This window comes from Strix aluco, chromosome Z, assembly GCF_031877795.1.
Source record: "Strix aluco isolate bStrAlu1 chromosome Z, bStrAlu1.hap1, whole genome shotgun sequence".
NCBI lineage: Eukaryota > Metazoa > Chordata > Aves > Strigiformes > Strigidae > Strix > Strix aluco.
This window is the reverse complement of record NC_133971.1, coordinates 87,740,210-87,766,014: the sequence shown is the minus strand read 5'-3', so window position 1 is coordinate 87,766,014 and position 25,805 is coordinate 87,740,210. Positions and strand designations below refer to the sequence as shown.

The 25,805-nt window shown below is 41.7% G+C and overlaps 1 protein-coding gene across 9 annotated transcripts in view; it reads left to right on the top strand.

The window, feature by feature from the left end:
- Nucleotides 1-25,805, top strand: part of CELF4 (CUGBP Elav-like family member 4) — a 720,508-nt gene that overhangs the window by 384,863 nt on the left and 309,840 nt on the right. For all 9 annotated transcript variants that reach the window (XM_074811976.1, XM_074811977.1, XM_074811975.1 and 6 more), the window contains exon 3: nucleotides 23,458-23,506. In XM_074811976.1, the coding sequence (XP_074668077.1) occupies nucleotides 23,458-23,506 (49 nt within the window). The remainder of the gene's footprint in view (nucleotides 1-23,457; nucleotides 23,507-25,805) is intronic.

The window sequence follows — 25,805 nt, the reverse complement described above, 5'->3', positions numbered from 1 at the left end:
GCTTATTTGACTTTCAAATGAGAGAACTAAGTATCGTGAACAGATGAAGAGATAATCAAAACATCTTTGTCCAGGTTTTTGGAAACTGGTTTTGAAAACTGAAACTCCTGAGCTGTTCTGCCAGTTCTCACAATATTTTTATCATTAAAAAACAACAACAACAACATTTGCTAATCTGTGTCCTAAATCTCTTGCCTTTGGAGGCATGTGAATTGGTGTTGATTCACCTTAATAATAATTAAATATAACTTAAGTTTCTATCTATCAGTGTTTATAGAAAAGCTTGAACAACATTTACTTTCAAATGAAGAAAAATTAAAAATCTGAGCATTTTCTAAGCCAAGCTTCAGAGCTGATAACAGTATTGTAGGAGGCACCCTTGCTTTGACAGCACTGGCATAAAATCAAAAACAAAATAAAAAGAGAAAAACACATGATAGTGAAAGAAATTCCTGAATAAGCAAGTCTGATTCTTTGCCACTGTATGAACTTGTCAAGGTCCATCTTAAACTTGTTCTTGTACCTTTATCCCTACTTTTTCTGCTGTGCTAGTGGTCTAGGACTTCACACTATTGATGGGAGATAATCCTTTTCTTGATTTCTAGTCTAAATATATTCATAGATGGTAGGGGTAGTTTCTCATCCCAAAGAATTTATATTAATGACTGGCTAATTGTTAATTCACCTTTTAAAATTATTCTTAACTATAAGTTGCATTTTCTCTCCCTTTTTGCATTTTTGGATAGTTATCTATGCATATTCACTCTTCAGTCTGTGTCAGTGAGTTGTGATCGATCAGCAAAATCATATGGTGTTGTTTCATATTCCTGACTGAATAAACAGACACATATCTCTGTGAAAATGGAGCACTCAGCTTCCTTTAAAATTTGCATGTATGTCCTGGAAATTTTGGGGGCTTTTGAATATTCATTGCTATACAACACAAGTGTTTAAATGTTCATAAGAAGTGCACAAAATAGGTAAAAAAAACATTATAAGCAATTTGCTCCCGTCCTTTGAAGAGGGAATTTACCTTAATTAAACAGCATCTGTGTTACATTGCATTTCAGCAATGTCATGCAGGAATTTCTGTATGAATTCAGTGTACTGTAAAGTACCACAGGACATTTTGGGATGTGGCTGTGGGTGTAGTTTGGTTGTGTCTAGACTGGTATTTTTTAAATGGACACTAGGGAACAAAATAATGGCATTTCATAAGGATGGGTGGATGCTGTCAAGATGAGACAGTCTAGCAGCATTTCTTAAGGGATTTCAGGGCCTTTGCCAGGCAATTCCAGAACTTCAGGCCTTGTTTGCTTATGTTTTTGGTTTAATTATCTGAAGTGAAAGGACATCTTTGCTTTGTATTTGAACAGCGACTCATCACCTGACCTCTCTAACCTCAGCTAACAGCATTATCTCCTCAGGTCAAGTGAGAAAGGCCAGTGCTCTTGTTGCTGTAGGTGACAGGTTCAAACCCTTATAATCATCCATGACAGCACTTGTTATACTTCTTTTTTATGAGATTTTTTTCAGCCTCTTGTTTTCAGCTTCTTTATAATGTAGGTCTTTGGTTTTTGCTCTTCACCACTTCCAGTTTTTACATCACTTCACTCATTCTCCATTAGCAGTTTTGCATTTCAATTTGTTTGTCTGCCTTGAACAGTTTCCCCTAATATTTAACTCTCATGTTCATGGTCCAACTTTCAAACCCGTGGTGTTAATGTAGATTTGAAGTAAAGCCAGAAGCATGTTACAGTCAAATGCAAGCACATACAGATCTCTCTTGCTTGGCCTCTTTTCCTCCAGCCTGGGAGCTGGAAAAACACATGCACACATGCACGCACACATGCATGCACACATGCATGCACACAAACAAAAATACACACACCCCAGGGCACAGCCATATCCCGTTCCTTCAGTTCAATATATATCTCCAGCACTATCAAAATTAAGAAGCCACCTTAATCCTGCTCCCTCATCCCAAAACCATCTTCTTTCCTGTGGATCAGCAGTTACCGGCCTCTTATCTTGGAGGGGAAGTAAATAAAAGTCAGGAAAAGAAAAAAATAAACCTTTCCCCTCTTACATAAGCTGCACAGCAACCTTCTTGTTATTGATGTGCGGCTTAAAGTGTTGTCTGACAATGAAAAAGTCACATAGACAATAAGATAACATCTGACTTTGGCAATTCCTGGTAAATTATTGTGCATCTCTGGCTGGACACAGCTTCTCCCACTTTCTGCTTAGACTTGGGCATGCTGACACCCTGGATCACATGAGTAATCCCTGGGGTAATACCTTGCCCTCACTAGTAGTGTTTTATGAATGACTACTTATCCCCCAGTTTCAGTCCTGCCATCACTGCTTTGACTGGGGTTTGCTCCGCAAGGAGTGGAGGAAGATATAAGGAAACATAATCATAAACTATGAGATTTGTCATTTTCTGTCCAGGAAAGAAAGGATGTTATCATCGGGACCTGCACTGGCTGGCAGAGAGCTCCACTTGCTGGTACCTGATCTGAGCTGCAGGACTGATGCACATCAGGGAGATTGGCAATGCAGTGCAGATGGGTGATACTGGGGGGGGAGAGCAGTGGAGAGATGGCACGCTTAGGTAGAGGCAGGCTTTCCTTTGTTTGCATGTACTCACATGTTCATGACTGTTCAGGTACTTGTACATCAGTAGTGTGCTTTCTACTGTACACTCAACTGTGTTTGTTCCTGTGGGGTGGATTGGGAAGAGGTGAGGACAGCCAAGCAGCAGCCCAGAGCACCAGGAGATATGCATGGTGGATCACAACACTCAGTGGGCATCAATCCATATGGGAGCCTTGTTTTTGTCACACAGAAGAGCAGTCACAACTTCTGTGTCCTGTCCCAAGCCTCCTGGATCTCATGAAAAACTCTGATGTCATTTGATACACTAACATATATTAGCTTTTCCCAGGACAGGGTGACAGGGTTGGTCCTTCTGGGGATGCATGTGATTCAACCTTTCTGTGGAATGAGAAGTGCAGTCACATGAATTAAGTCTGCCACTTTGCAGTGGGTGATGAGATTTTGTCGCCTGTGCCACCACTTCATTGTTTTTTCTCAGGAGGTAGTTTGTTGCATTATTGTTGTTCCTGCTGCTGTTGTTTCAGTCTTTCATGGGAGATTATATAAAACAACATCTCCATGAACCAGAACACAACTCTGGGGAATATGATGAAAGCACCTATATCTTAAAAAGCCATAAAGTAGAGACACACTGTAGAAAGTAGACGTTCCCAGTAATAAGTGCAGTATGACATCCAGGAAAGGTACCCTGTTGTGACAAACTTGCACACTAGTGCAAATCTGAAGAAATTTACATTTAAGACCACAGATTTTGCCATGTTTGTTATTTTAAAGAATTTTCCTTCCCTGAATTACTTCTTCAGCCAGAACAAAGCCCCTTAACCCTTGTCAGACTGTAGCCAGTTCCTGATGCTCCTAAGCTGTGAATCTTAAACTGATTTCTCTTGAAGTGTCCATCACAGACAACCTTCCTTAAAACAGCAGGTCCCCTGCATTTTGCAGGATTCATACCTTGTTGTACTCCAGCCCATGTGGACCCTGACTTTGATGGGTGAACAAGCTACTAAGGGGTTTTCTTCATCCCTGATCTGACGCAGAGATTACTTTCTGGGCTATATATAGTAGTTGGGAGGCCTGATAATGGGCTTTTTTCAAGTCTTGCAGGAGCTGAGGCAGGAAGAAAGGCTAACCAGAGATCTGTGACTGCTCAGTCACACAGGGACAGAAACAATCTCCAACTGTATATTTGCAAAGCATGCTGCACCACGGAGAAGGGTGCTCATTAGAAATAACTGTATTTGTACATGGAGCAAAGAGCACTGAGGACCATCCTGCTGCATCATCCATACTGCAACGCAGGAGGTGGAACAGGAAAGAGTTTCCTTTCTATGCTCCTCCACAATCTGCTAGGAGAATTCAGGGCACTGAGCTGTAACTACCTTGGGCCACACTTAGAGAGCTGAAACCTACATCCATGCAGCTAGTTAGTGAAAGAACGGGAGACTCCCAAGAGTGATTTAAGAGTGCCTGAGCAAGGTGACATACAGGGTCCTGTTTAGAGCTAGTGAATGGAAATCCCTGGGCACAGTGCAACTCGGCCTTTCCAAATATGGCCCCATGTGCCTCAGTTTCCCCACTCTGATCAGTGGGCAAATGATGCCACCAGCCACTGCCCTCAGTTAAGTTTTATTAATGAACTCCGGGACCATTAAGTCAATAGATCCTGGAGAAGTGTCACTATTACAACCATCCACAGAAAGGGAAAGCACATTCCCAAGCAGGGAGAGTGTGGAAGGCCTAATGAACATTGAGCAGAGCACTTGCTCTGCACTCGCTTTGTCACTGCTGGGCAGCCTTGCCCTGACAGAGCTCCTGTCCAACCGGGGACGTACATCCATTCATCATTAGTCCTAATGCAAGCTTGGGAGTTTTAAAGCCAGGGCTAAATCAGACCATCTTAATTTGCAGGCTTAATGCATTGCATATTATCCATATCCTTCCTATGGGATTTATCTTGATTAAGTGCTAATTTGTAACTGGTGGTGTACCCAGTGAAGTGACTGATGAGAAGGGTGCCTGGGCAGAGAGTCTGTGTTTTGGCAGCGGTGCAGACTGGGGATGGGAAAGTGCTGTTCCCACGGCAGACACACAGGCAGGCAGCACATTTTATGCATGTCCCCCTCAGCCTAATAGGTGAACTGTCCAGAAGGGTTTAGCTTGGGCTATTCTTCAGCTGTGACGGAAGCCAGAGGTCTACTGTGAGAGAAGGGACAAGTCTTGTAAAGGTTTTTAGCTGTAGTTGAAAAGTCTTCCCCTGGGCTATTATATAGCCCTGTCTGCGGAACAGCATGGGTGAGAAAAGGTGTAGCTGCTTCAGACAACCGAGAGTAGGCAGCCGTTTACAGGTCCCAGCTTGCACATCTTCAGCTGCATATCAAATCCCTCTTGTACATACCCACAGCTGGGCTGCCCACCCCATCCCCTGCAGTGGCACCAGCCCTTGCCCAGACCCTCCCTCTGTCTCGCTGTTTCCACTCTGTGATCACCAAGAACGAGCTAGGGCAAATGTTGAGTGGATGAGACCATTTTAGACATGATCACAACCCCCATTTGACCACAAAACAGCTGGGAGAGCTGGGGAGCAATATGAAAAAGCCTCTTTGAGGTGGGCAGGGCTTTTCCAAGGAGCTAGGAAGCTGTATTTCAAGATACTTTCACTCTGCTGACCTTCAATTTGGAAAGAGAAACAAACCTTCCACCTCTACCAGACACACCAAATCTCAGATCAATCTACATCAGCATGTAGATTTTACAGGGTTTGAGGAGAAACGACCTTTAAGCAGAAATGTGTTCTCAACTTTTGCTATCACAGTGCTGGCATTTCACTAAAATAAAAGCCTTTATTTCTGCTGCTGCTTTGGTATCTGAAACTGTGTCTGGTTCTGTAACCACCTGTGCCCCACAATTCGTAAAAGCACACTGAATACATGCATTAAACAAGTATGACACCCAGAAACACACACACACACACAAGTCAGGTCAAGCTATTTCATACTCCTATTTTAAAGAAGGGTGAAATAAAACTTTACCCAACATTCTTTGGCATAGTAATAGTAAACCCAAGGAAGGCATCCAAAAGTCTTAATTTCTGTCATATACTGTGCAGAGGTGTTCTGCATTAGCAGCATTTCTCCTTTTGGCTGTTTTTCCTAACACTGACAATAGTGGACAGTTTCTCAGCTGATGGGTACTGCTTCCTTTTACTCGGGTAACTAATGACAGCAGTTGAGGAGGGAGGGGGGTGTTGGGTGGAAGGAAGTTAATTAATTTCAAGGGTTTTAATCTCTTTCCTTTTGTACCAAACCATAAAACAAAAATTCTTCAGGAGCCAGAACATGTACCTCCAGTAATCGAAAGAGAGGCAAGGATCTGACTAATAGATATTACGTTCCATTATATGGTCTTGAAGTCAATAAACATTAGGTTACCTTCATGCAGTGAAAAAAGACCAGATTTATTAAAAAATCTTATCTGGAGGGTTTGCATTTCAATAGGATGTGAATTTGCATATTTTAACAATAACCTCCCATCATTCTGTCTGATCTGTGCTCAGTTGGCCATACAGATCACTTTATCTTGAATAGATTATCACCGGTTTAATAAACCCTTCATAATATGCAGGTATAACAATGGTACTTCATTGGATAAAGGAGGTATTAAAGTTCTTTTTCTGGAAATAGGGGTGGCCCAGCTAGTGATTAACTTTATACCTCTGTACATCCCTGTGCTGAATACTCGATTGAAGGAGAGTATTCCCATTATTCACATTCAAAACGGACCAGCTCTTCAGAGCTTCTGTTAACTCCTCATTGCCCATGGCAGCTGTGCAGACATGGGAGTCAACAAAAGTCAAGGCTGCCAGGGATGTTATCTCCAGCAGTGGCCACTACCTGAGACATCAGGAAAAGGCGACACTTTTCCTCCAAGCTGAGTCGCTCTCCACATACAGAGTGTGATCAGTGCCAAGCTGTTTCATAGAGGAAACACCTTCTCAGTGCTAGGTGGATGTAGGGTCAACACACTGCTCAGCAAAGAGCCATAAAGGCTTCTAAGCAGATAGATTAGATACCCTGTTTTCAATGAAAAAAAACAGAATTATTCTTCCTTGTCTCCTCTCCCAGGCTTTGACTTGTTCTCTGCTTCCACTTTCCATACAGTTGTAAAAGGTTGCCCTTTACAAGAGATAACTCCATCCACAACTCCTGTGTCCTGTCTTGTCATCTCAAAATGTTTGGTTGGGATCAGCACGTTCAGATCCTCCACAGGAACAAAACAAGTTGTTGCCAAACCACAGGGCTGCCTTTTGCCTCCTGCAGTCACCACAGGAACAGACTGTTATTTACACATGCCTGCCTTTTGAGGCTCCTGGCCACTTTTCTCGTGAGACACAGGGAAGAGCATTAGTGCCAGTGCACTAGTGACAGGGGCAAATATAATTTTCATGTTGTCCTGCAATTTTTGATTTCTTAATTTTTGTTTCTTTATTGATATTTGCACCCTGACTTGAAAAAAACCCGATATGCTTCCTCTCTTGGGTACCCAGTACAGAGCAGGCAGCTGTGAGCATTAACTGTTCACACACAAAGCTTAGACAACCCGCAGGCTACTGTGGCAATAAGCCCAAGCTTGTAGACCTTAATGAGAGATAATGTTCACTCAGGACCAGCTCTGTGGTCACACAGCCCTGGGATCTGGACTGCCTCACATCTGACCAGCTGGAAGCACAGGAATAATGAATTTTGGGGCTGAATACACATGCATGTATGAGATAGAGAGAGTATGTCACACACACGTTCCCCAAGATACTCTTGAGAGCAACCAGAACTTTTCACACTCTCTCCCTCCTCTGTTTTCTTTTTCTCTGCTCAAGCTGTGTTCGTGCTTGCTTTTCCAAAGCTCCCATCATGAGCTTTTTGCTTCTCAAGAGCCCACATGCTGGTGTGCTGCCTGACAGTGGGAGCACAGCAAGGCTAGTGAATAATTGAAAGTTATTGACCTATAATAACCTGGCATTATTGACCATAAATGATTTAGTTAAAACACACACACTCACGCACACTGTCTCACGTGAAGGAGCTGAATTTTGAATTCTCTTTGTCCAGCACTGGCTCAGTGGGGCTTGTTGCAGTGGGGAGAGGGGCATTTTGGCCCAGCATGAAATTAATGTTAATCAAAACAACATTTCTGGTGATGCTCTAAGTCGTCTCTTGTGAGGAATGAGTACAATACCTAGAGCCACAAGCAAAGTGGCTTTACTCAAAGCTCTGTGAGGGCACAAACCTTTCCTGAACTTCAGCAAAATTCACAGATTTTAAGGCTGAGGAGGACAATTTTCACCAAGCCTGACCCCTGCCATAAGGTAGGCTAGAGACTAACAAATACCAGGACCAATAATCTGTCATTGAATCGGAGAACAACATTTAGGGAGAAGGAAAAACATACAGTTTTGATGTCAGACTTCCCACTCCCCTACTATTTTTGATTTCTGCTGAGCCAGCTCTTCTCCTCCAAAGTGGAAGTGCTGACATTAGCTCCTTTGAAGCCACAAAATGTTGGTCACCCTGCCAGAAAGCCTGCTCAGGTCTCATGTCTGGCCTCAGGCCCCCATCGTCTGGTTGGATCTACAGGGTCAGGCATCCCCATCTCTGATGAAACCCCAACAGCTTCCTGTGTCCGAATGGAACCCTGTAGAAGTGCAGATGTCTGGGCTGCTGAGCTTGGCTGGGTCAGATAAAGATGTGAGCGAGTAACTGTTTAATTGAGCCAGATTTCTGAATCAGACATAATCCCAGCCACTAGCACAACTGCCATATGCCCTGCTAAGCTGGCTGTGTTTGTGTCGGGATCTGAATTTTGTGGCTGGCCCCTATTATATAAAGTTTCTGCCTAGCTTTTGACAGATGAAACTTTGCAGCTTGGACCTGTTCCTGATTAACTCAACAAACAGCTGTAAAAGCTTCTCATTAGCTTTGTGGGTGCTGTTCTTCATATACCAAATAGCCAGGCTAGCTGTGCATGGCTTATTTTGTTTTTCAGGGTCAGATGGATGAAAGAAAGGATTGCTTTGGTTTCAGATTTACATGACTTGGAGATCTTGAGAGATGATGCAAGATCAAAACTTTTAACTCCTAGTGGTGCTGACCCATGATACTGAACCAGCTATGAACTGGCATTTACAGAACAGAAAAGCGTCAAGATGGAGGGATTCATTCCCTTGCTTTTCCAAGTTCAGGGCAGATTTTTCCTACTGGCTCCAGCAGGCAGTGAAAGAGCCTGGTGTTACTTCCACAGTCCAAAATCAGTGCAGGCAGGCAATTGCTGGAGTCAAAGGTGTGATCCAGTCTGTGTACTGAAGTAAATAACTTCTGAGTACATTTTAAGTACCTAATGAAGCAGGCTTCCCAGAGTAAATCCTTAATTTCTCCATCTAGGAAATTCGGTCTGCATAATTTAGCTCTCTAAATTTAGGCAGCCAAGAGCTCCCTCTGGAGGTCTCCAAGCAGCCCGTTTCTCTGCATGGGCAAGGCCAGACACTTACTTCAGAAAGGCAATTTCATGAGATATCTGTGATTTAAGTACAAGGTAAGTCTTTTCATCAACCAAATAGGATCTCGCCCAAAATTTCCAATTTTCCTTCCCGTGTTAGAGCTAACCTAGGGGGTAAGGCCAGCTGGAAAGAAACAATTGAGTTTGTCTCTAACATCAGCTAAGGGGCATGATAACTTAGGATATAGCCTCCTTGTTTCTAAAAAATCTCTGGGAGCAGTGGGAGAAGCGCAATGTCTCATCTGTATGTGCGCACTGTCACTTATTTGTGCATACTCCTGAGACCAGCCCAAAATATCTGACTACAGTGGTACATGATGCCGATGTCCAAGATGGCTTCCAGCTCCGTCCTTCTTTTCTATCTGTATAATTCACTATCATACCGGCATTATCTGTGCCTTGATACCTTGGAATTATGGAGCTTCTAACAAATATAAATTCCCCTTTGCACACACCCCATTTAATCAAAACCTTGCTGGTTTAAGCAGTCTGTTTTATTAAATTACCAACCTATAAAGCCATTAACTCAATTAGAAGCAGCAGTTCTGTAGTCTTGAACAACCAAGGGGTAATATTGCAACAGTATAAGTTATGCAGAGTATGGCACGTTATAATAACACTGAGAGCTTATATAGCATTTTAGAACTTTAGAATTTTGTAGGAATAATATCTAATTAATCCTCACAGTGGGCCCTGAAGGTAAAGATTACTGCCTAACCCCTTTTTCCATGGAGGAAACTAAGTGGGGAAGAAGATGATAGGTAATAGACTTCAAAAAAGAGTTCAAGGCTGTATCTTTCCACACTCTGCATTCATAGTAAGTAGACTTCAGGCTTTCCAAATTGCTCCTATCCTTCCAAGAAAATCAACATCAAGTGGCCATTATTTCCCTCTCCTGTCTCCATATTGTAATGTGTAATGGGCTGAGTTTATTTTAAAACATCTCTCCCTTTTTGGGTAGTGAAGGGGATAGGAAGGGAGACCCAAGGGGACATAGAAATCTTACAGGAGTAGGTTACACCCATCACACATAAGCACCTTTGGTAACTGCCATTTGTGCTTGCTGTGATTGTCCTGTGCTTCTGGGTGGTTTTGGGAATAAAACAGGCATGGTTTCAGAAGTCAGCACCAATTAATGACCATAATTTCTCACAACTGTATTAAACCAAGAAATTTTACTTTTCACTGTTAGGCTAGAAACACCCACAAGTTCACCTGTGCCACCTCAATTATGTGATCTAACAGTAAATAACAAGGATGGTCACAGGAGCTCATCTAACTAGTTCTGGGTACCTCTGATCTTTCATGCAGAGACTGCAAAGATAAAAGGGTTCAGATGGGACAGGTCATTGTATATAAGGCACAAGAATTTATTATGGTTAGAAGTATCTTGGTAAAAAAGTAAATGGCAAAAATCTTGGAGAGCAATATCCAACACAAAAAACCAGACCCGTTGATCTCAAATGATTGTTACCATGAGGTATGTTTCCTTGCTAAATAAACTAAAGTGCCAGGTCCATCATACAGAAGCAACAATGAGCTGCTGACAGTAAGAGCAGGTGCTAAATGTAAGGGTTTTGACTAAAGATTTATGTATGTACATTTTTGTTCTATAAAATTTAGTAATAAAGAATTTTTGTTTTCTTTAGTTTTCAGCAGAAAAGGTTTTTTGGGGCAGCTTTATATATCTTTACTAGGTTTTGAAAAGTAAATAATGCAGAAGTAGAGATGATGAATAGAAACAGGAACTGGACTTGATTTGAATTTGAAAAACAAAGTGATGGATTTAGGATCAGTATCTGCTTTAAGCAAGGAGAGCAAAGAAAGAGCTTAACCCAGTGAAAAGCAAATAATGCTTCTAATAATTAACATTGCCTACTGTAAAGATGCATCAATCATAAATTATCTCAAACAATCATGTATGATATTATAATATAAATAAGAGCGATTTAATTTTAACATGCTCATTTTCTTTGAGGTACATTTTGAGCATTAAGAATTTTCTTTTATTCTGGAATTGCTGTTAAAAAGTTGCTTGGGTCCAGAAGCTGAGGATTTCAGGAAAGCACTACATGTCAGGATACTGATGGGAAAGCCTCAAAACCTAGAAACAGTGAAAGTGCTTGTAAGCAGGGCTAGATCAGCATTACCTTTAAATACTATTTAAATACAGAGAGGTTCGCATTATACCCTAATTCAAATAATTAATGAGTAGCTTATTTAAAGTAGATGATCAAACAGAGAAAACCCCATGATTGTTCTCAGTGGTCACAGCTTCAATTCATCTCATTTCATATTTACACCATGTAGCACCCAATTCACACTGCAGAGAGAAAAAGTGCAATCTGGCCCAAATTTTCAAATATGCTCAGCACCCAGTGGACCAAAATCTTTTAATTATCTGTCTATGTATTTGAGAACATCCTGTGTTTGAAACAGAAGGTTCCTTAAGTAGTGTGATTTCTTGCTCGGTTTCCTTCTCTGTGGTTTTTTTTACTCTCAGCATCACATCTTGAGAATATTTATCTGCTGTGATTTTGGAAGGACGCTGATAGAAACCATCAAGCCTTGTTCTCCTCCACACTGGTTCAAACATGTCAATGCTGCTTAGGCTTACTACTGATCCACACAGAAAAATCAGACCCTGCGAGTTCAGACACATACTGCAAAAAGGTTAATGGCTAATATCGCCAGAAAGTTTATAGCTGAACTAGTGGCGCTGATCAATGTTCCATCTTTAATCAAATGCCACAGCACAAGAATGGGGGAGGAAGGAGGGAAATGCAGTTGGATGAGTTGTCTCTTCTTGATGAGGCCTCTCTGGTTTGCCTCTTCCAACTTTATTCAAGCTGAACGCGCTATGCAAGCAAGTGAGGGGGTCAAGCTCACAAACAAATGAAAAGCAACGGAAGGTGAGGAGGAAGGGAGTAAATAACTTGGAGCTATCAGCTGTGATGCCAGAGGTGGCATGCTGCTTCCGGCCACTAACAGATGTGGACAGGTGAACCTTTACACCAAATCAATCATCATATTTATTCTAATTGTAGCGTAATAGTCCCCCAGGAGCTCAGTTCAAATGAGCTTGACATTATTAAAATTTTAATGCCCAGTTTTCATAGCTGAATGAATATTTAAAGGGTATGTCCCAGGCTTAAGTTATGATGATGAAGAAATTAATGGAATGTCTTGTTTAATGCTTTGGTACATGTTGATGCAAAAAAAAAAAAAAAAAAAAAAAAAAGTGGTTGTTCAGGGAAAAAAAGAAAGAAAGGCAATGTTTAGACATGATTAAAGGAGGAAAACATCAGCTATGCATTAGTATCAGACATCACTCTTGTTGGATAGGTCTCAGTGGAGAGGAAGTATTTATCATTTGGGAGGGGAGAAACTAGATACAGTCACGGATTAGAAGAGAAGCAGATCCATGTGAGTGACAGATCAGAAAGAAATCCCTGGGAATCTCCAACCACATCCTTACATGGTGAAATGGGATTGCTAGCATGTGCTGGCTGGAACAGACACAGAAAATCACCTTTGTTACCCAACCAAGGTGTTTGTTTACTGTAAGTACCCAGATCAACTTTGAAGGATGGCATAATTAATCAGTGATACTCATCAGTCTGGTAATTATGTTATAGATAATTGTCAAAACATAGGACCAGATGATATCAGTTATACATAGATGGGGGTGAGGGGTAGCTCTTTTTGTGTTGGAGGGCCTGATTCTGTATGGGCTGAAACCAGCACAGGGAATTGTATTGGCTCTCAGGATCTGGAAAGATTGTGGGGTTTTGTTTTGTTTTTTAAGCCTTCCATGCTTTTCTCAATTCAGGAAATGTTGGGGAAGGTAAGGATTTTTGTTGTCTCCTCTTTTTGAAGGCTATACTAGTATTTGCAAGGTTCCTGCTTGTGTTTGTTCATTTGCTGTTAGGAACACAGAACTAACTTGGGCAACTGGATGGGCTTAAACCCCCCACTAAATATGTATTTCCTAGCTATGAAAGAAGACTGAAGAAAATGTTAATACTCTAAGTCCTTTCACAGGTTTTTTTTTTACAGGGGAGCTGTCAAGATTCAAATAATCTTATTCTTTCCCTGAATCTTTCCTTGTTTGTTTGAAGGTTTTTATTTTTCACTGAGGTTCTGGAGCATGTCCAAAGAAAGGCAACGAAGCTGGTGAAGGGTCTAGAGCACAAGTCTTAGGAGGAGCAGCTGAGGAAACTGGGGTTGTTTAGCCTGGAGGAAAGGAGGCTCAGGGGAGACCTTATCACTCTCTACAACTACCTGAAAGGAGGATGTAGTAAGGTACTACTCCCAAGTAACAAGCAATAGGACAAGAGGAAACGGCTTCAAGTTGTGCCAGGGAAGGTTTAGATTGCATATATGAAAAATTCCTTCACTGAAAGGGTTGTCAAGCATTGGAATATACTGCCCAGGGAAGTGGTTGAGTCACCATCCCTGGAGGTATTTAAAGGACATGTAGATGTGACACTTATGGACATGGTTTAGTGATGGATTTGGCAGTACTAGGTTAACAGTTGGACTTGATCTTACAGGTCTTTTCCAACCGAAATGATTCGATGATTCTATGATTTTTTTGTTATTTTCCTTTTGCTAGCTCCTTCAGGAACTGCAGCCCTGATCCAGTGCACAGCTAAGGGGTTTATCTTTAGGCAGGGTTTTCACACATCTAAATTGAGGTGTGATTTCAAATCAGTTTAGACAAACCAGTGGAGAAAGTGGCATGGTTTGTTTTCTGCTCAAATGGGCCTTATTTCAGGTTATTTTAAAATAATTAGTCTATATTTGTTCATTAATAGAACTGAAAGGAAAGCACAACCATACCACCTGTATAATGATAGGGATATGTCTTGAGAAGGAAACCCCTGTGCTTCAGAAATGCTACAGCACCCTACTTGGAGTAGGTTTAGGTTTGGTCCTCCTGGTGTGCAGGACTGAGGTAATGGACTGTTATCTGTCACACTGCAGAAAGCTTACCCCACAGATAACCTTAACCCTTGGGAGAAGGGAAATTAGTGGGGGAGGAGAGGATGAACACGTCCATCACCCTTGAAAGCAGGGCCAGTGTTGGGCAAAAATCACTTTCTGGCTCAGAGTGGATCTAGTCCAGTACCAAAGGAAAACCCTGCTTGCAACCTTAACCGTGTGGTAGCCTCTTATATTTCCTGGGGAGACTATGCTTTAATTCAGGCCCTGAGGCTACCTGCACATTTGTATCAGTGAGAGAGCCTGTATTTCATGATTCTGGCAGTGGGTGAAAGCAGCTAGTTAATTTTCACTGCTTACTCAGTTTGTTAAATGGCAGTGCTGTGGAAAGCATTTCTCCATGGGTGAAAGGGCTGGCTGTGGTTCTTATCTTTGTGGCTAGGCATACAAAGCCACAAGCACAGAAGGTCTAATCTTGGATGGACAGTGGCCAAGCTCCTTTTGCACTCAAAGCACTGAAGTCAATGGGAGCTTGGCCTTGCCTAAAGTCTGCAGAGTCAAGCCAAGCAACCATTAGTGGCACAGGTGGCATTTGGGTCTTGCTTCAGAAGCAGAGATAAAGTCTAGAGAATGAAGAGTACAACAGAGAAGTGCCAACAGCCAGAGGTCATGGGCTCAGGATAAGGAAAAGACTAGAACAGATGTTCAGCTCTAAGTGATGGGGCAGGGGTTGTGTCTACAATGCCTTGAGTAACACATCTGTCTCTCTGGCCTGCTTGCCTGCCCCACTCATGTCCATAACGAAGAAGTTTCTGGCCTCTGTGCAGTGCACCTAATGCGCACATAATCGTGACATGCCCCATATGCAGACAACACCCTACTTTTCCCCTTATCTGCACTTCCTCACCAAGGCAGCTCCTGAGCATACTCCAAACTGTGCCTCTGCCTGGGTGAGCACCAACTGCAGGCAGGGCTGAGCAACCTCAGAGCAGACCAACACAGAGAGCATCTGTGAGACAACTCAGATACAAGGTCTGAGAGAAAGCTTTCAACTAGGCAGTGCAGGCACAGATAAACCTACAACTGCAAACACCCAAGCTGAGTACACGTTGCAAAACTGATCTAGGACACTTGGCACATATTTGCATCACTCATTTAAATTCTGTGTTGCCACCTAGATACAGTTATTTGTTAGCCATGCTGGGTAGTTTAAGGTATCTTGGTTGTATCTATATGGACTATCTTCATATGTGTGTATTATGCTGTTGCTCTTCCCTGAAAGAGTCTGGGATCACAATATCTAAACTAAAAGAGAATGTGGTTATTTTCTGCTAAATGCATGCAGAGTTGGCTAATAGAAGATTCCAGGGATAGAGAAGAACAATTTTAGATAAAAGATGGTTTGGGCACATTTTAAAATTGAATGTAAATTATCTTGAAATAAACTCAAGTGGGAAATTAAAAGAGAGGTGAGATTGTGGAAAATCTTATCCCTACTGATATTAGGGAAGAAGAGAGGAAAGGACAGCGAAAGACTCAGTTCAGTTTATATTAGAATTTGATGTGTTTATGAACAGAATTTCACCTTGTGATTGCTCCTGGTAGCAGCAGGGAACTAGATTTAATGAACAGGGTGTCCCTTCAAAACTTACACCTCTGCTGTCAGGATACAGGGACAAATAGACCCTTTTATATAGCTTAGCATCACCAGTGGGCCAATCCTGGGACTCTTTACTTGCTTGAGTATATTCACTAAATGTCCAGGGACTTCTCACATATGCAGGTTAACTACAGACACTTTTCTCAAGCCAAATTCAGCATCCACCAGGCTCCCTTCTTTCCTAGGAAAGACAGGTCAAGTGCACAAGCCAGACAAGATCCACAAGTGCAAATAAATACTCATCTGGATGATCGGGGCACTGGTACCTTAGGGCACACTCTGTGTGTGTTGGCACAGTCTAGCAGGTGAAGTAGACCTACCAGACATCATTTGTACTGTGTGACTGCCCAGAGCTTTAAGGGGATCTCCTGCTGTCTCTTTCACATGCAAATTTGCATATGATACTTAAAAAAAAAAAATTCAGTGCTGTCTCTCTTGTTTTGGAAAATAAGGCTTTGTTGTTCCAAGCATCCTGTGTTTTTTTCCTCCTACTGTCCTCAGACCTGCCAGGACTGAGTTAGCCCTTTACCCCTCCCCATTTCATTTAAAACCAAAGGCACCTGAGGTTGAGCACTATATTCTCAGCTTCCCCAAGGACAAACCAAAGGATTTGTTGTATTGGAAAGGTCTTATTTTGCTATTAACAAGATCAGTGGTTTCTTCAAACTCAAGCCCAAACTGTTCTGCAGGGAAAAAGTTTTGGATTTGAAGCCATAGGCTTCTGCACGTGATCCTGAACTGAACTTAAGATTCCTCTAGGTTCATCTGTATACACGAGACAACTGGAAAGATGAATCGATAGTTAGATGGATGGATTATAATGTGTTTTATATGATATATAGAAAATACTCTCAGAGTGCAGGGATGGCCGGTAGCAATCATTCTCAGGGGTAGGCACCAGAGCATTGACTGATTTGTAAAGGTCAGACCCTTCAAGATTTTTTTTTCATATCTCATACATTCCCATTTCAGGTCTTCTCATCTATTTGTGTACATGTCTGTGACACACATCTCATCAGACAGGGAAGAGGATGGTAGGGAGAAATTAAGTCTGCCACCCCGATAAGGTTTGAGATAGTAATTTCAGATGCAATGCAGTACTAGTGAGTGCTTCCCACAAGGCAAGCCAACGTGATATTTTTTCACCAGACTTTCTAAAACATTTCCTCTCCCTACTCTTTCATTAATCCAACATTGTATCAATTTGAATTGCCCACACAAATGTATGCTTAATGTGTAATCACATGGCAATTCATGCAACCACAGCACGGCACTTACCTCTATTCCCATGGGGACAGGGTTTTGCTCTATGCCTTACAGCTGCAATATACAAATACAGAAGGTTGGTTGTGTGACTAACCTATGTTGAAGCAGATTTCCTGATTCTGTAACATTCACAGAAATTTCCCTGAGCTGAGGACCTGGGCTCTGGCTTTGTTTTTTCTTCAGAGGAGATTGCTTTGGATTCACTATTATGGCTATCTAGTTTAGATCACTGTAATTCAATTATGTCACTCAGAATCAGGTACAGAGTGATTTACCTGAACTTTGCAATTACACACACACAATTCAACTGTAGGTGATTTTCTTGGCCTTTCCAGCTTTGACACTAATATACTTTGCATTTCTTTCAATCCTTCAGGGCCTTCAATCACAGCAGATTTTGCTCAATGCTTTAAAAGTTATGACCCACTCCTGCAAACACATTCCTGCCAGTACCTTTATTCACATAAATAGCTGTGTTGACTTCAGAGGAATTACTATTGTGTACATGGCAGACCCCCAAAAAAACTTGCAGAAGTGGTAAAATGAAATTCCTCTTAGTGTTTTGGGGGGTCGTTTTGAACAGAAAAACCTTTCCCACTGAAAAAGTAAGGAGCAACCATATTTTCTAGAAATTTCAGGGCAGTTATTAAAGTATTCATATCTCCAATGAACACCTGAGCCATGTCATGAGATCCCCAAGAACTACATGGCATCTTTAGGAGGCAAGTTGTTCTGGGATGGGCTTTTTTTCCATGAGGCTAGCCATCACCTACAGAGATACAGTAGTGCCCAATAACATTTGCTAAGACCTGCTAGCTCACATCACCATCCTGTCCTTTGTGATTAGGTCACAGCAGTGTTTCATCATTGATTTAGAGGGCTGATGCCTGAACAATGCCAAACACAACAGAACATGATTGAGACAGGAGAGTTTGTTATTTGCCACATAACTCAGGCATAGAAATGACTGGACATGTATTTGTTTGCTTGTTTAACACCAACATTTAGATACTTTTTTTCATCATCCGCCTTCATGGTACCTTAGGGTATATTCATTGTACAGAAGAGAAAGTTAAGAAGAGGCAGGTGAGAAAGCTGAGAAAGAGACAGATGTAATGATATGTCCAAATTAATATAGAAGGACAGTGTAGAGCTAAAAATGGGCCTTGTCAGAGGTTAACACCTCTATGTTCTGCACTGTACCAGAGTGGTTTTTTGGGAACTTCAGGAAACATGGACAATAGAATACCTTTCCTCACAGTTTTTGATACAAAGCCTTAATCAACCCCTCCAATCTGTTCTCAGGGAGTATTCAAATTTCTTAGATGAAAAAACTATTATTAGATAGATGTTCACTGCGGTCATCTTCTATGGTCTTACAAATTATACAAGCTCTAGAATCATTTTTTGTCTCCTGAAGAGATTTCTTCCTTAAGCGCGACCAGCAGATTATCTCCAACACAGCTCTCTTTTCTGCCTTGGACATGATCTTCCTAAGCATTAGTGGCATTTCAGTGATCTTCAGTAGCCTCCTCCCCTTCTCAATTTTCCTTCATATCTCAGATCACACTTGAAGCTATTCAGGGTTTCTCCATCCTTTTTTAATTTTTTCCCCTTTCTTCTTCTATTTATCTTTGCATTTGTCCATTCTCAAGCTTGGTAGAGCCTTAGTCCTGGCTCAAAACACCAAACATATTAATGACTAATGAAGAAGTGAGTGAGACAAGAAAGGAAAGGGTAGTAGGAAGAGTGAGAGGAAGAAAGATGGAGACAGTGAGAAATCAGCTGTCTCTGCTTCCTATTCTTCTATCCCAGGTGATCCTTCTATCTGCTCTAAATTAATATCAAAGCCAAAGGGAGAAGGAAAAGGTTGGTGGGGGAGAAAACAACAACCTTAGGAAAAGAAAAATCATGATGCAGAAAAGCGTCTGTCCCCTGTCTAATTCCTGCAGTGGCCTGTAGCTGATGGTGCTGAGAAAAATACAGCAGCAAGCTCTGACATTTCATTTCTGTGGAGAATTGAAAAAGGGCTTGCTGTAATTCATCGCTTCTTGTAACTCAAACCCTTTTTGACAGGAGTACCTGCGCTGTCTTTTAACAGTGGCACCACAATGGCTGTAATTGGACATGAAAAATGATGTCGTGTTTCTACTTGCAGTGAGGATTGGGGTGGGGGTATGTGGGGCAAGTGGCAAGTTGGTGTGAGAGGATGACATCTGGCATTATTTGAGTGGGTTGGTTTTAGGCAAAAGGAAGAAAAAGCCAAAATGAAGAGTATGAAGTGTAACAAGTACGATCATCTTGTCCAAGGTGTGCAAAGGTAAAGGTGGTTTTCAGCAGAGATGAATGTGCAAAGGATCAAAGGGAAATGAGAAGTGTGATGCACCTGAAGTTCCACTTAATTCCACCATCAACCCAAGTGTTTATGGCACTGGTGGAAATAGGATGTGATCACCTCTTCCAGATATGGGGCTGATTCACAGCTGTAGCGGTACCCAGTGCCCATAGTTCCCAATACAGACAGGGAATCTGAGACACAGGCTTTGCCTGAGGCCACACTTGGAACACAGTTGTGAATAAAACTCTCGTTTGCCATCTGCTTGCCACCCCTTTGCAAATTGCATCTGTCATATGTAACCAGACCCCCAGATTAAATTTTTTGGCTTTTGCCTAAATCCCTTTGTGCCTCAGTGGTCCTTAACACACCTCTATTAAGGATTGCTGCTGAGTGAGGCACGTCAAAATAAATTTGTGGCCAAACTGGATTGTGAATCATGAATGAGAAACATATTTTCCTGATTTATAATGGGTTTATGACTATTAGGCATTCTGGTACCATAATGTCAGGAATCTTCACAGTTTATACACAGAATAAAAATTTTTAGTCAGGTCCTAAAGAATAGGAGGAATAACTCTTTCTGGGTTAACTAATGGTAAAACAGTATACTTCTTTCACTGTGACAGCCCAACAGGGATAATATAGAATAAAGAACCATGATCATTTTTCAAAAGAAAGCACAAAGAGCATCAATGGCCAGAGGAAAGAAGGACCATTGGTATGGACAGAAGAGTAGCACATCCTAGAGGAGAGCCTAACAGAGTTCACCTAGTCCATCTGTCAGTTCAAATGCTGTATCAGCCTACCTAGGTCTTTTCCCATGTTGTTAAATCTCTTTTGAAGACTTCTAGTGCTAGAGATCAATAAAACCTCACATGATCCCATGTGGATACCCATGGTATTAATCAGATTTGCTGACTGGCAAATCTTTCTCCTATCACCTCTCAGTGTCCACCAAGACAGAACAGATATTAAAGATGTCCATATCAATATTCTCCCAACTGCTGCTCAGAAGACCACAGCTTGGAATATAATCTTTGGTTTCTTTACATTAAACCCATGACAATTCCCAGATGAAGAATAAGCAGACAGCTTGAACCTCTGAATTCCCTTCTCTCCAAGAAGGCATTACCCCAGACTGGGGAAGGTACATCTTTCTGCCATTTTATTTTGCCACTCAGCCCTTTTCTGCTCCCCATGCCAGTCCCTTGCTCACAGAGTGTCTGTCAAAAAAAAAAAAAAAAAAAAATTCCATAGATGGAGATAGAAAACTTAATTATTTTCCTCTTAGTGTTTCTCCCTATAATTGGTGTCTTTCAAGTGAAGATGATCTCAATTCGTATTGTGGGCTCCGTGCAGGCAGCACTTTCTCTTTGGTTTATAACGAAATTGTCAAGTATATAAATCATAGTGTACATTAAATTACGCTAGCCTTTTACTTATTAATTTCCCCAGTTTTTTCTTCCTCTGCTGGATGCTCATTCCCTCCCTCTTTTTTTTTTTTTCCCCTTTTTGGGCATTGTCTTCCTTTTCTCATGCCCCAATCTCAAAAAAACCCACCCCAAACAAACATTAGTCTCCTCTCATTTTTGGTAAAGGGTTTGATGATCTCTACCTTTTGCAGACTGACCACATCCAACTCAACAAGTAGGAAGAGCTCTGTCTAGTTTTTCTAAAAGCTGGATCCAAAGTTTACTCAAGTTCAAGGGGGATGTTCATGACTCTAGCAGGCTTCATATCAGTACCTGTGTTGGTAGATTTATGGAGTGTTTTGCATTGCAAGGCTGTGTCCATTTTGCACTCTAGACACTTCCTCTCAGGGCACACCTCCTATAAATTCCTGGCTACTGTTACTATTTCTCTTACTGACTGCTTGTGATGCAGGTTCTTACTGTCTTAGAGTAAGCACCAGGGACCTCTGACCACCCTCCTCTAACCATTGGAGTTAGATTAGGAACCCTGAATATATAGCGTGAGTGCAGCTGTCGAAAGTTAACAGCTCTCAAGTCAGACCTAGGCACATGGATGGTGTCAACACCAACCTGCCATAAACACAAACCAATTGCAGTGGTTGAGCAGCTGAGGGAAGTTAAAGCACAGTAATTGGGTGGTTTGGCCTCATTATCCTGCACATGAGAACAAAGATGGCATTCATCTCACCTAACTCTAACTGCATAGACTACCTTTATGATCAGTGGAAAGGAACAGGCACTGCAGAAGACCATTCATGCGTTTTATCTCAGACACCAATCTTAAGAGTGGCTTAAAATTGCACTTTTTAGACATTTGGAGTTACATGACATAAATTAGCCTCCTCACCTCTGTGATGTCAGATCGTTAAATGTCTGTAACAGCTAGCTGGTCACATGTTGTTACAGGAGCCCTGTGGCAGGATGTCCATCCTGCTGTTGCTAAATGTACCATCTCCAGCCCTCCTAAAATCTTGTGATATATGTGTGAGCAACAGGTCTTTACAGCTGTAGAAACAGAGGCTGATACAAGGTTTGTCCAGTACCAGATTCTTTGTTGTTTTTAGCACTTCAGCTGTCTGGAGTTTGTTGCATGATACAGGCGTACAGGAGAGCAGAAATTGCTCAGTAGCATCTGGAGCCATTGATCCTTCTCTTCCTCAGTGCGAGTCTAACTGTAGTCAGTTTATGGCTAAGTACATTTCCCTCTTGAGACAACAATACAGCAGGATCTGCTAGGCTCTCCATCATCTTAACCTACTTGTCAGCCAGCTTGATAACTTTTTATTACTAAATATGTGTGGAGAGCAATTAGAATAAATCTAAATGATTATGAACTACTTAAAAAAAAAAAAAAAAGGGAAATTAGGAAAAAAAGAATAAACAAAACTAACAGCCTTGCTGCCTGACTGTGATTAGCCACAAATAAGGGATGGACAGTGTCACCTGAAGGCACCCTGTGACTTGCATCAGCCAGTTTACGGTCTGACTTTATTGGGAAGCAAAAGCTTGGGAGATTCCCATTGCCTTCTGACTTGCTGTTCCTTGTGATGTCTTGAACTAGAACTTTCTTTGGTTGCAAATCTAAAGGAGAGTTTCATTCCACTCAGGGTTGGTCAAACACAGGAAGATATTTTGAATAGTCCGTCTGAATAGTGTATGGATTACTTTAACTGACATAGAGGCAGAGGCAGGGACGATCTTTCAGATTAAAATCTCAACTGGTTCTGATCCGATCTGCACTTCCAGCTATCGACAAGAGAGGCATATACTCACCCCTGTTCATCAGACACCCATATCGTGTCAGGCATGACCAGTGAAGGTGATTGTGAACATCTATTGCCCTCTCTCCTGGAAGTGACCAGCTCTGGGGTAATGATGTTCCCCAATGCTTTTGCTGAGAGAGAGAGGGGTAAGTTGGAGAACAGAAATCCTATTGACAGCATGATGACAAAGTTTTTATACTTGCTTATGTTCTGATATGAGAAAGGAAAAAAGATCTTTGAAAAAGCAACAGAGAGAGATATTTTGACTCATATCCTATCCTCTGCCCCCCCCCCCATCTCAATACCTGGCACTCCTGCAGCATGTGGACAAACCAGATCCAAATCCCATTCCACAATTGTGAAATGGAGTCTGCTATGTTATAGGTGACTATCCTCTTGATCTAACAGTGGAGGTGGAATTCACTTTTCCATTTTCTTTTCATCATGTCAAGTCTCAACAAATCTTTGTAATTAAAGTTTCACTGGTCTTCATGTTCTGACAAAGCATTTCTGTTCTGACACAGTAGTGTTTACAGAGGAAACTATTAGAAATTTAAAAAGTTATGTTTAAATTTTCATGACCTGTGTGAAGTGAGTCAGATCCCTCTCCCAATGTGATTCAACAAAGCCCCTGTCAGGTAAATGGGGTGACACTAATTTACCTCAGACCAAGAATCAGCCTGTACTCTGTGGTTACTTCTTTGCTTACTAATTGCCTTTTTTCCCCCTCATGGAGTAAATTCTGTTGTTAACTATGATTCATGGTAAAAAAATATAACAAGCCTCTATATGATTGTTTGATTCCATGATTAATTATGTGTCTCTTTTTGCTCTTTCTTACAGATGAACCGGCCAATCCAGGTGAAACCAGCGGACAGCGAAAGCCGAGGAGGTAGTTGACTGCATTGCTTTCAGCCACAGTGCTAAGTATAATTGTTGTCTCTGGCTTCTCTCAGGCAATGTGCTGATCAATTAGTAACGTAATCACTGCCAAAGAAATTCCCTCTGCAGCAAAGATTCTCTTTATTAAATCTCCTTTACTTCGTCTCGCTTTCCTCATATTCAATTATTATTTGATTTTAAAAGGCAGGCAGGTGCCAGTGATTGCCTGGGAAACAAATAACTGCCTCGTTAAGAAGTGAAGCATCAGGCGCTGACTTAACAAAGTTTAACAGCAGTGACAGCAATATAGGTTTTCAGACCAATGTTGGGCTGAGCTGCAGAGGTGTTTAATTTGGTTAGGATAAAGCAGATATTTTATGGTTTCTCTGACCATGCTGTTTCTGCTTGGACTGAAGCAACTCTACTTTGGAAAAAGCAGATTCTAAGGTAGCAGAGTTTTCTGCACCTGTATCAGCTTATCTGGATAAACCTGTTGTTGAAACTGAAGACTTGTCTCAGTCCTAGAGAGTTATTTAGGATTTGCACTGGTGTAACTGAAATCAGGAGCTGGTCTTTTGCTTTTCCATCCTGCACAGTGGATTTGGAAGGCTTTGCTAAGTGACTGTTCAATAGATCACCAGTGATAAGGTGTTTCCTGTAAAAGGTTTTCTACCAGAACTGATGTGGTGATACTTCACCGTACTCTTCTAATAGGGGCCTGTTTGTCAGATCAAACACAGAGCTCACTGAGAAAATGTGAGATGGTCCGTTATGCTGGATAAATTGCCACTCTGCTTTTTTTTTTTTCTTGTATCTGTACATTTATATATATACACATATATCTAATGACATGGTTCTTCCTTCCTCTCTATCCCTATCTCTTTGGAAAAATTAGAGAGGCTTTTGCCCATATATGCAGTAAAACCACTAGTGCTTCTGCATGATATAAGTGTGGGAGTAGATTTTGTCATTTAGTAATGATGTGGCTCTTAAATGTGTGAAAACTCTTTAATTTCCACCATAGATGTAAACTCTTACTCATTTATGGCACGACTATCTTTGTGCAGGCATTAGTGGAAATCTCCAGCAACAACTACTTAAAAGGAGTAAAATGCCTCGCAGACAAAAGGCACTGAAATTGTGTTCTTTCTTCAGTTGAAAGCTTTGGATTCCAGAGGCTTTGACTACATCAGTGTGAGGCTGAAACTCTCCAGTGACTCAAGTCATTGGAAGACTTTGTACGTAGCTTGTAGTTAAAGGGCTGGTGTTACGGAGTGGTGAAACCAGCAGGTCATCAGAGGCTCTTTAAGGAAGGGCTGTGGTGCCATGTAATTGCAGAGCAGGGGAAGAGCTGAGTGCTGGAAAAATGCCAGAAAGCTCAGGGATAAATATTGCACTTTTAGAGTCCCTGTAAAGTAAATTCAAGGGAATTTGGCCAACACTGGGTAGAAAGTATTTGATGGGCTCTGCGATGGCAAGTTCTGCTATCAAGGGCCACGGCATGTTTCTAACCTGCAACAAAGACATGTCACATCATACAGCATTGTCTGGTGGTTTTTAACAGAACCAGGTCAATTTATCCTCTTTCCCTTCCCGTCTGACGATCTGGCTCTATGTCTGAGTAAGAGTGGGTAAGCCATGGGCAGTTGTCAATGCCAATCTCCTAGGGGAAAAGGGAAAGGCTCAGCTGCCTGGGCAAATGAGGGGACATTATGCACATTCCAGTGGAGCTCGTGCCGATAGGGAGAGTGAAGGGAGGGCCTTTTGTCTATTTAATTAGACATACCAAAAAATAATAATTAGGCTGGCCAATTTGCTTAGTGCGCCTACAGGGTATGTAGTTCCCAATCACTCTTTTTTTTTCTGTTTTTTTAAATGCAAATCACTAATAGAGAACACATGCCTGGCTTTCTGGGAAGGGTTTTCAAACTCTTTTGCTAAGAGCAGCTGCTTTCAGGAGGGGTGGTTTGAACTGCAAAGGGCTCTGCTGGCGGTTTGATTCCACATTATCCGTCACACCAGTGGTTCCCTCCCCATTGTATTTTAGCTAATTGTCTCCCCAACACACACAGACCTTATCTTTTCTCACCCGCTCCGCTCCCATATTGCTTCTTCTATCAGTGGTGGCCATAAATGCAGGGGCCAAGCGGGTTCACTCATCGTTGGCATGAAAGACATGTTGTCCTGATTCCCCACTGACAAGCTGCTTCTGGGCTGGTGATGTTTCAGGACAGCATGACTCAAGGGCAACTATGGGAGAAAAGAACAATTGTCACCCAAGGGAGGCATTGTATGAAAACTTACATTCT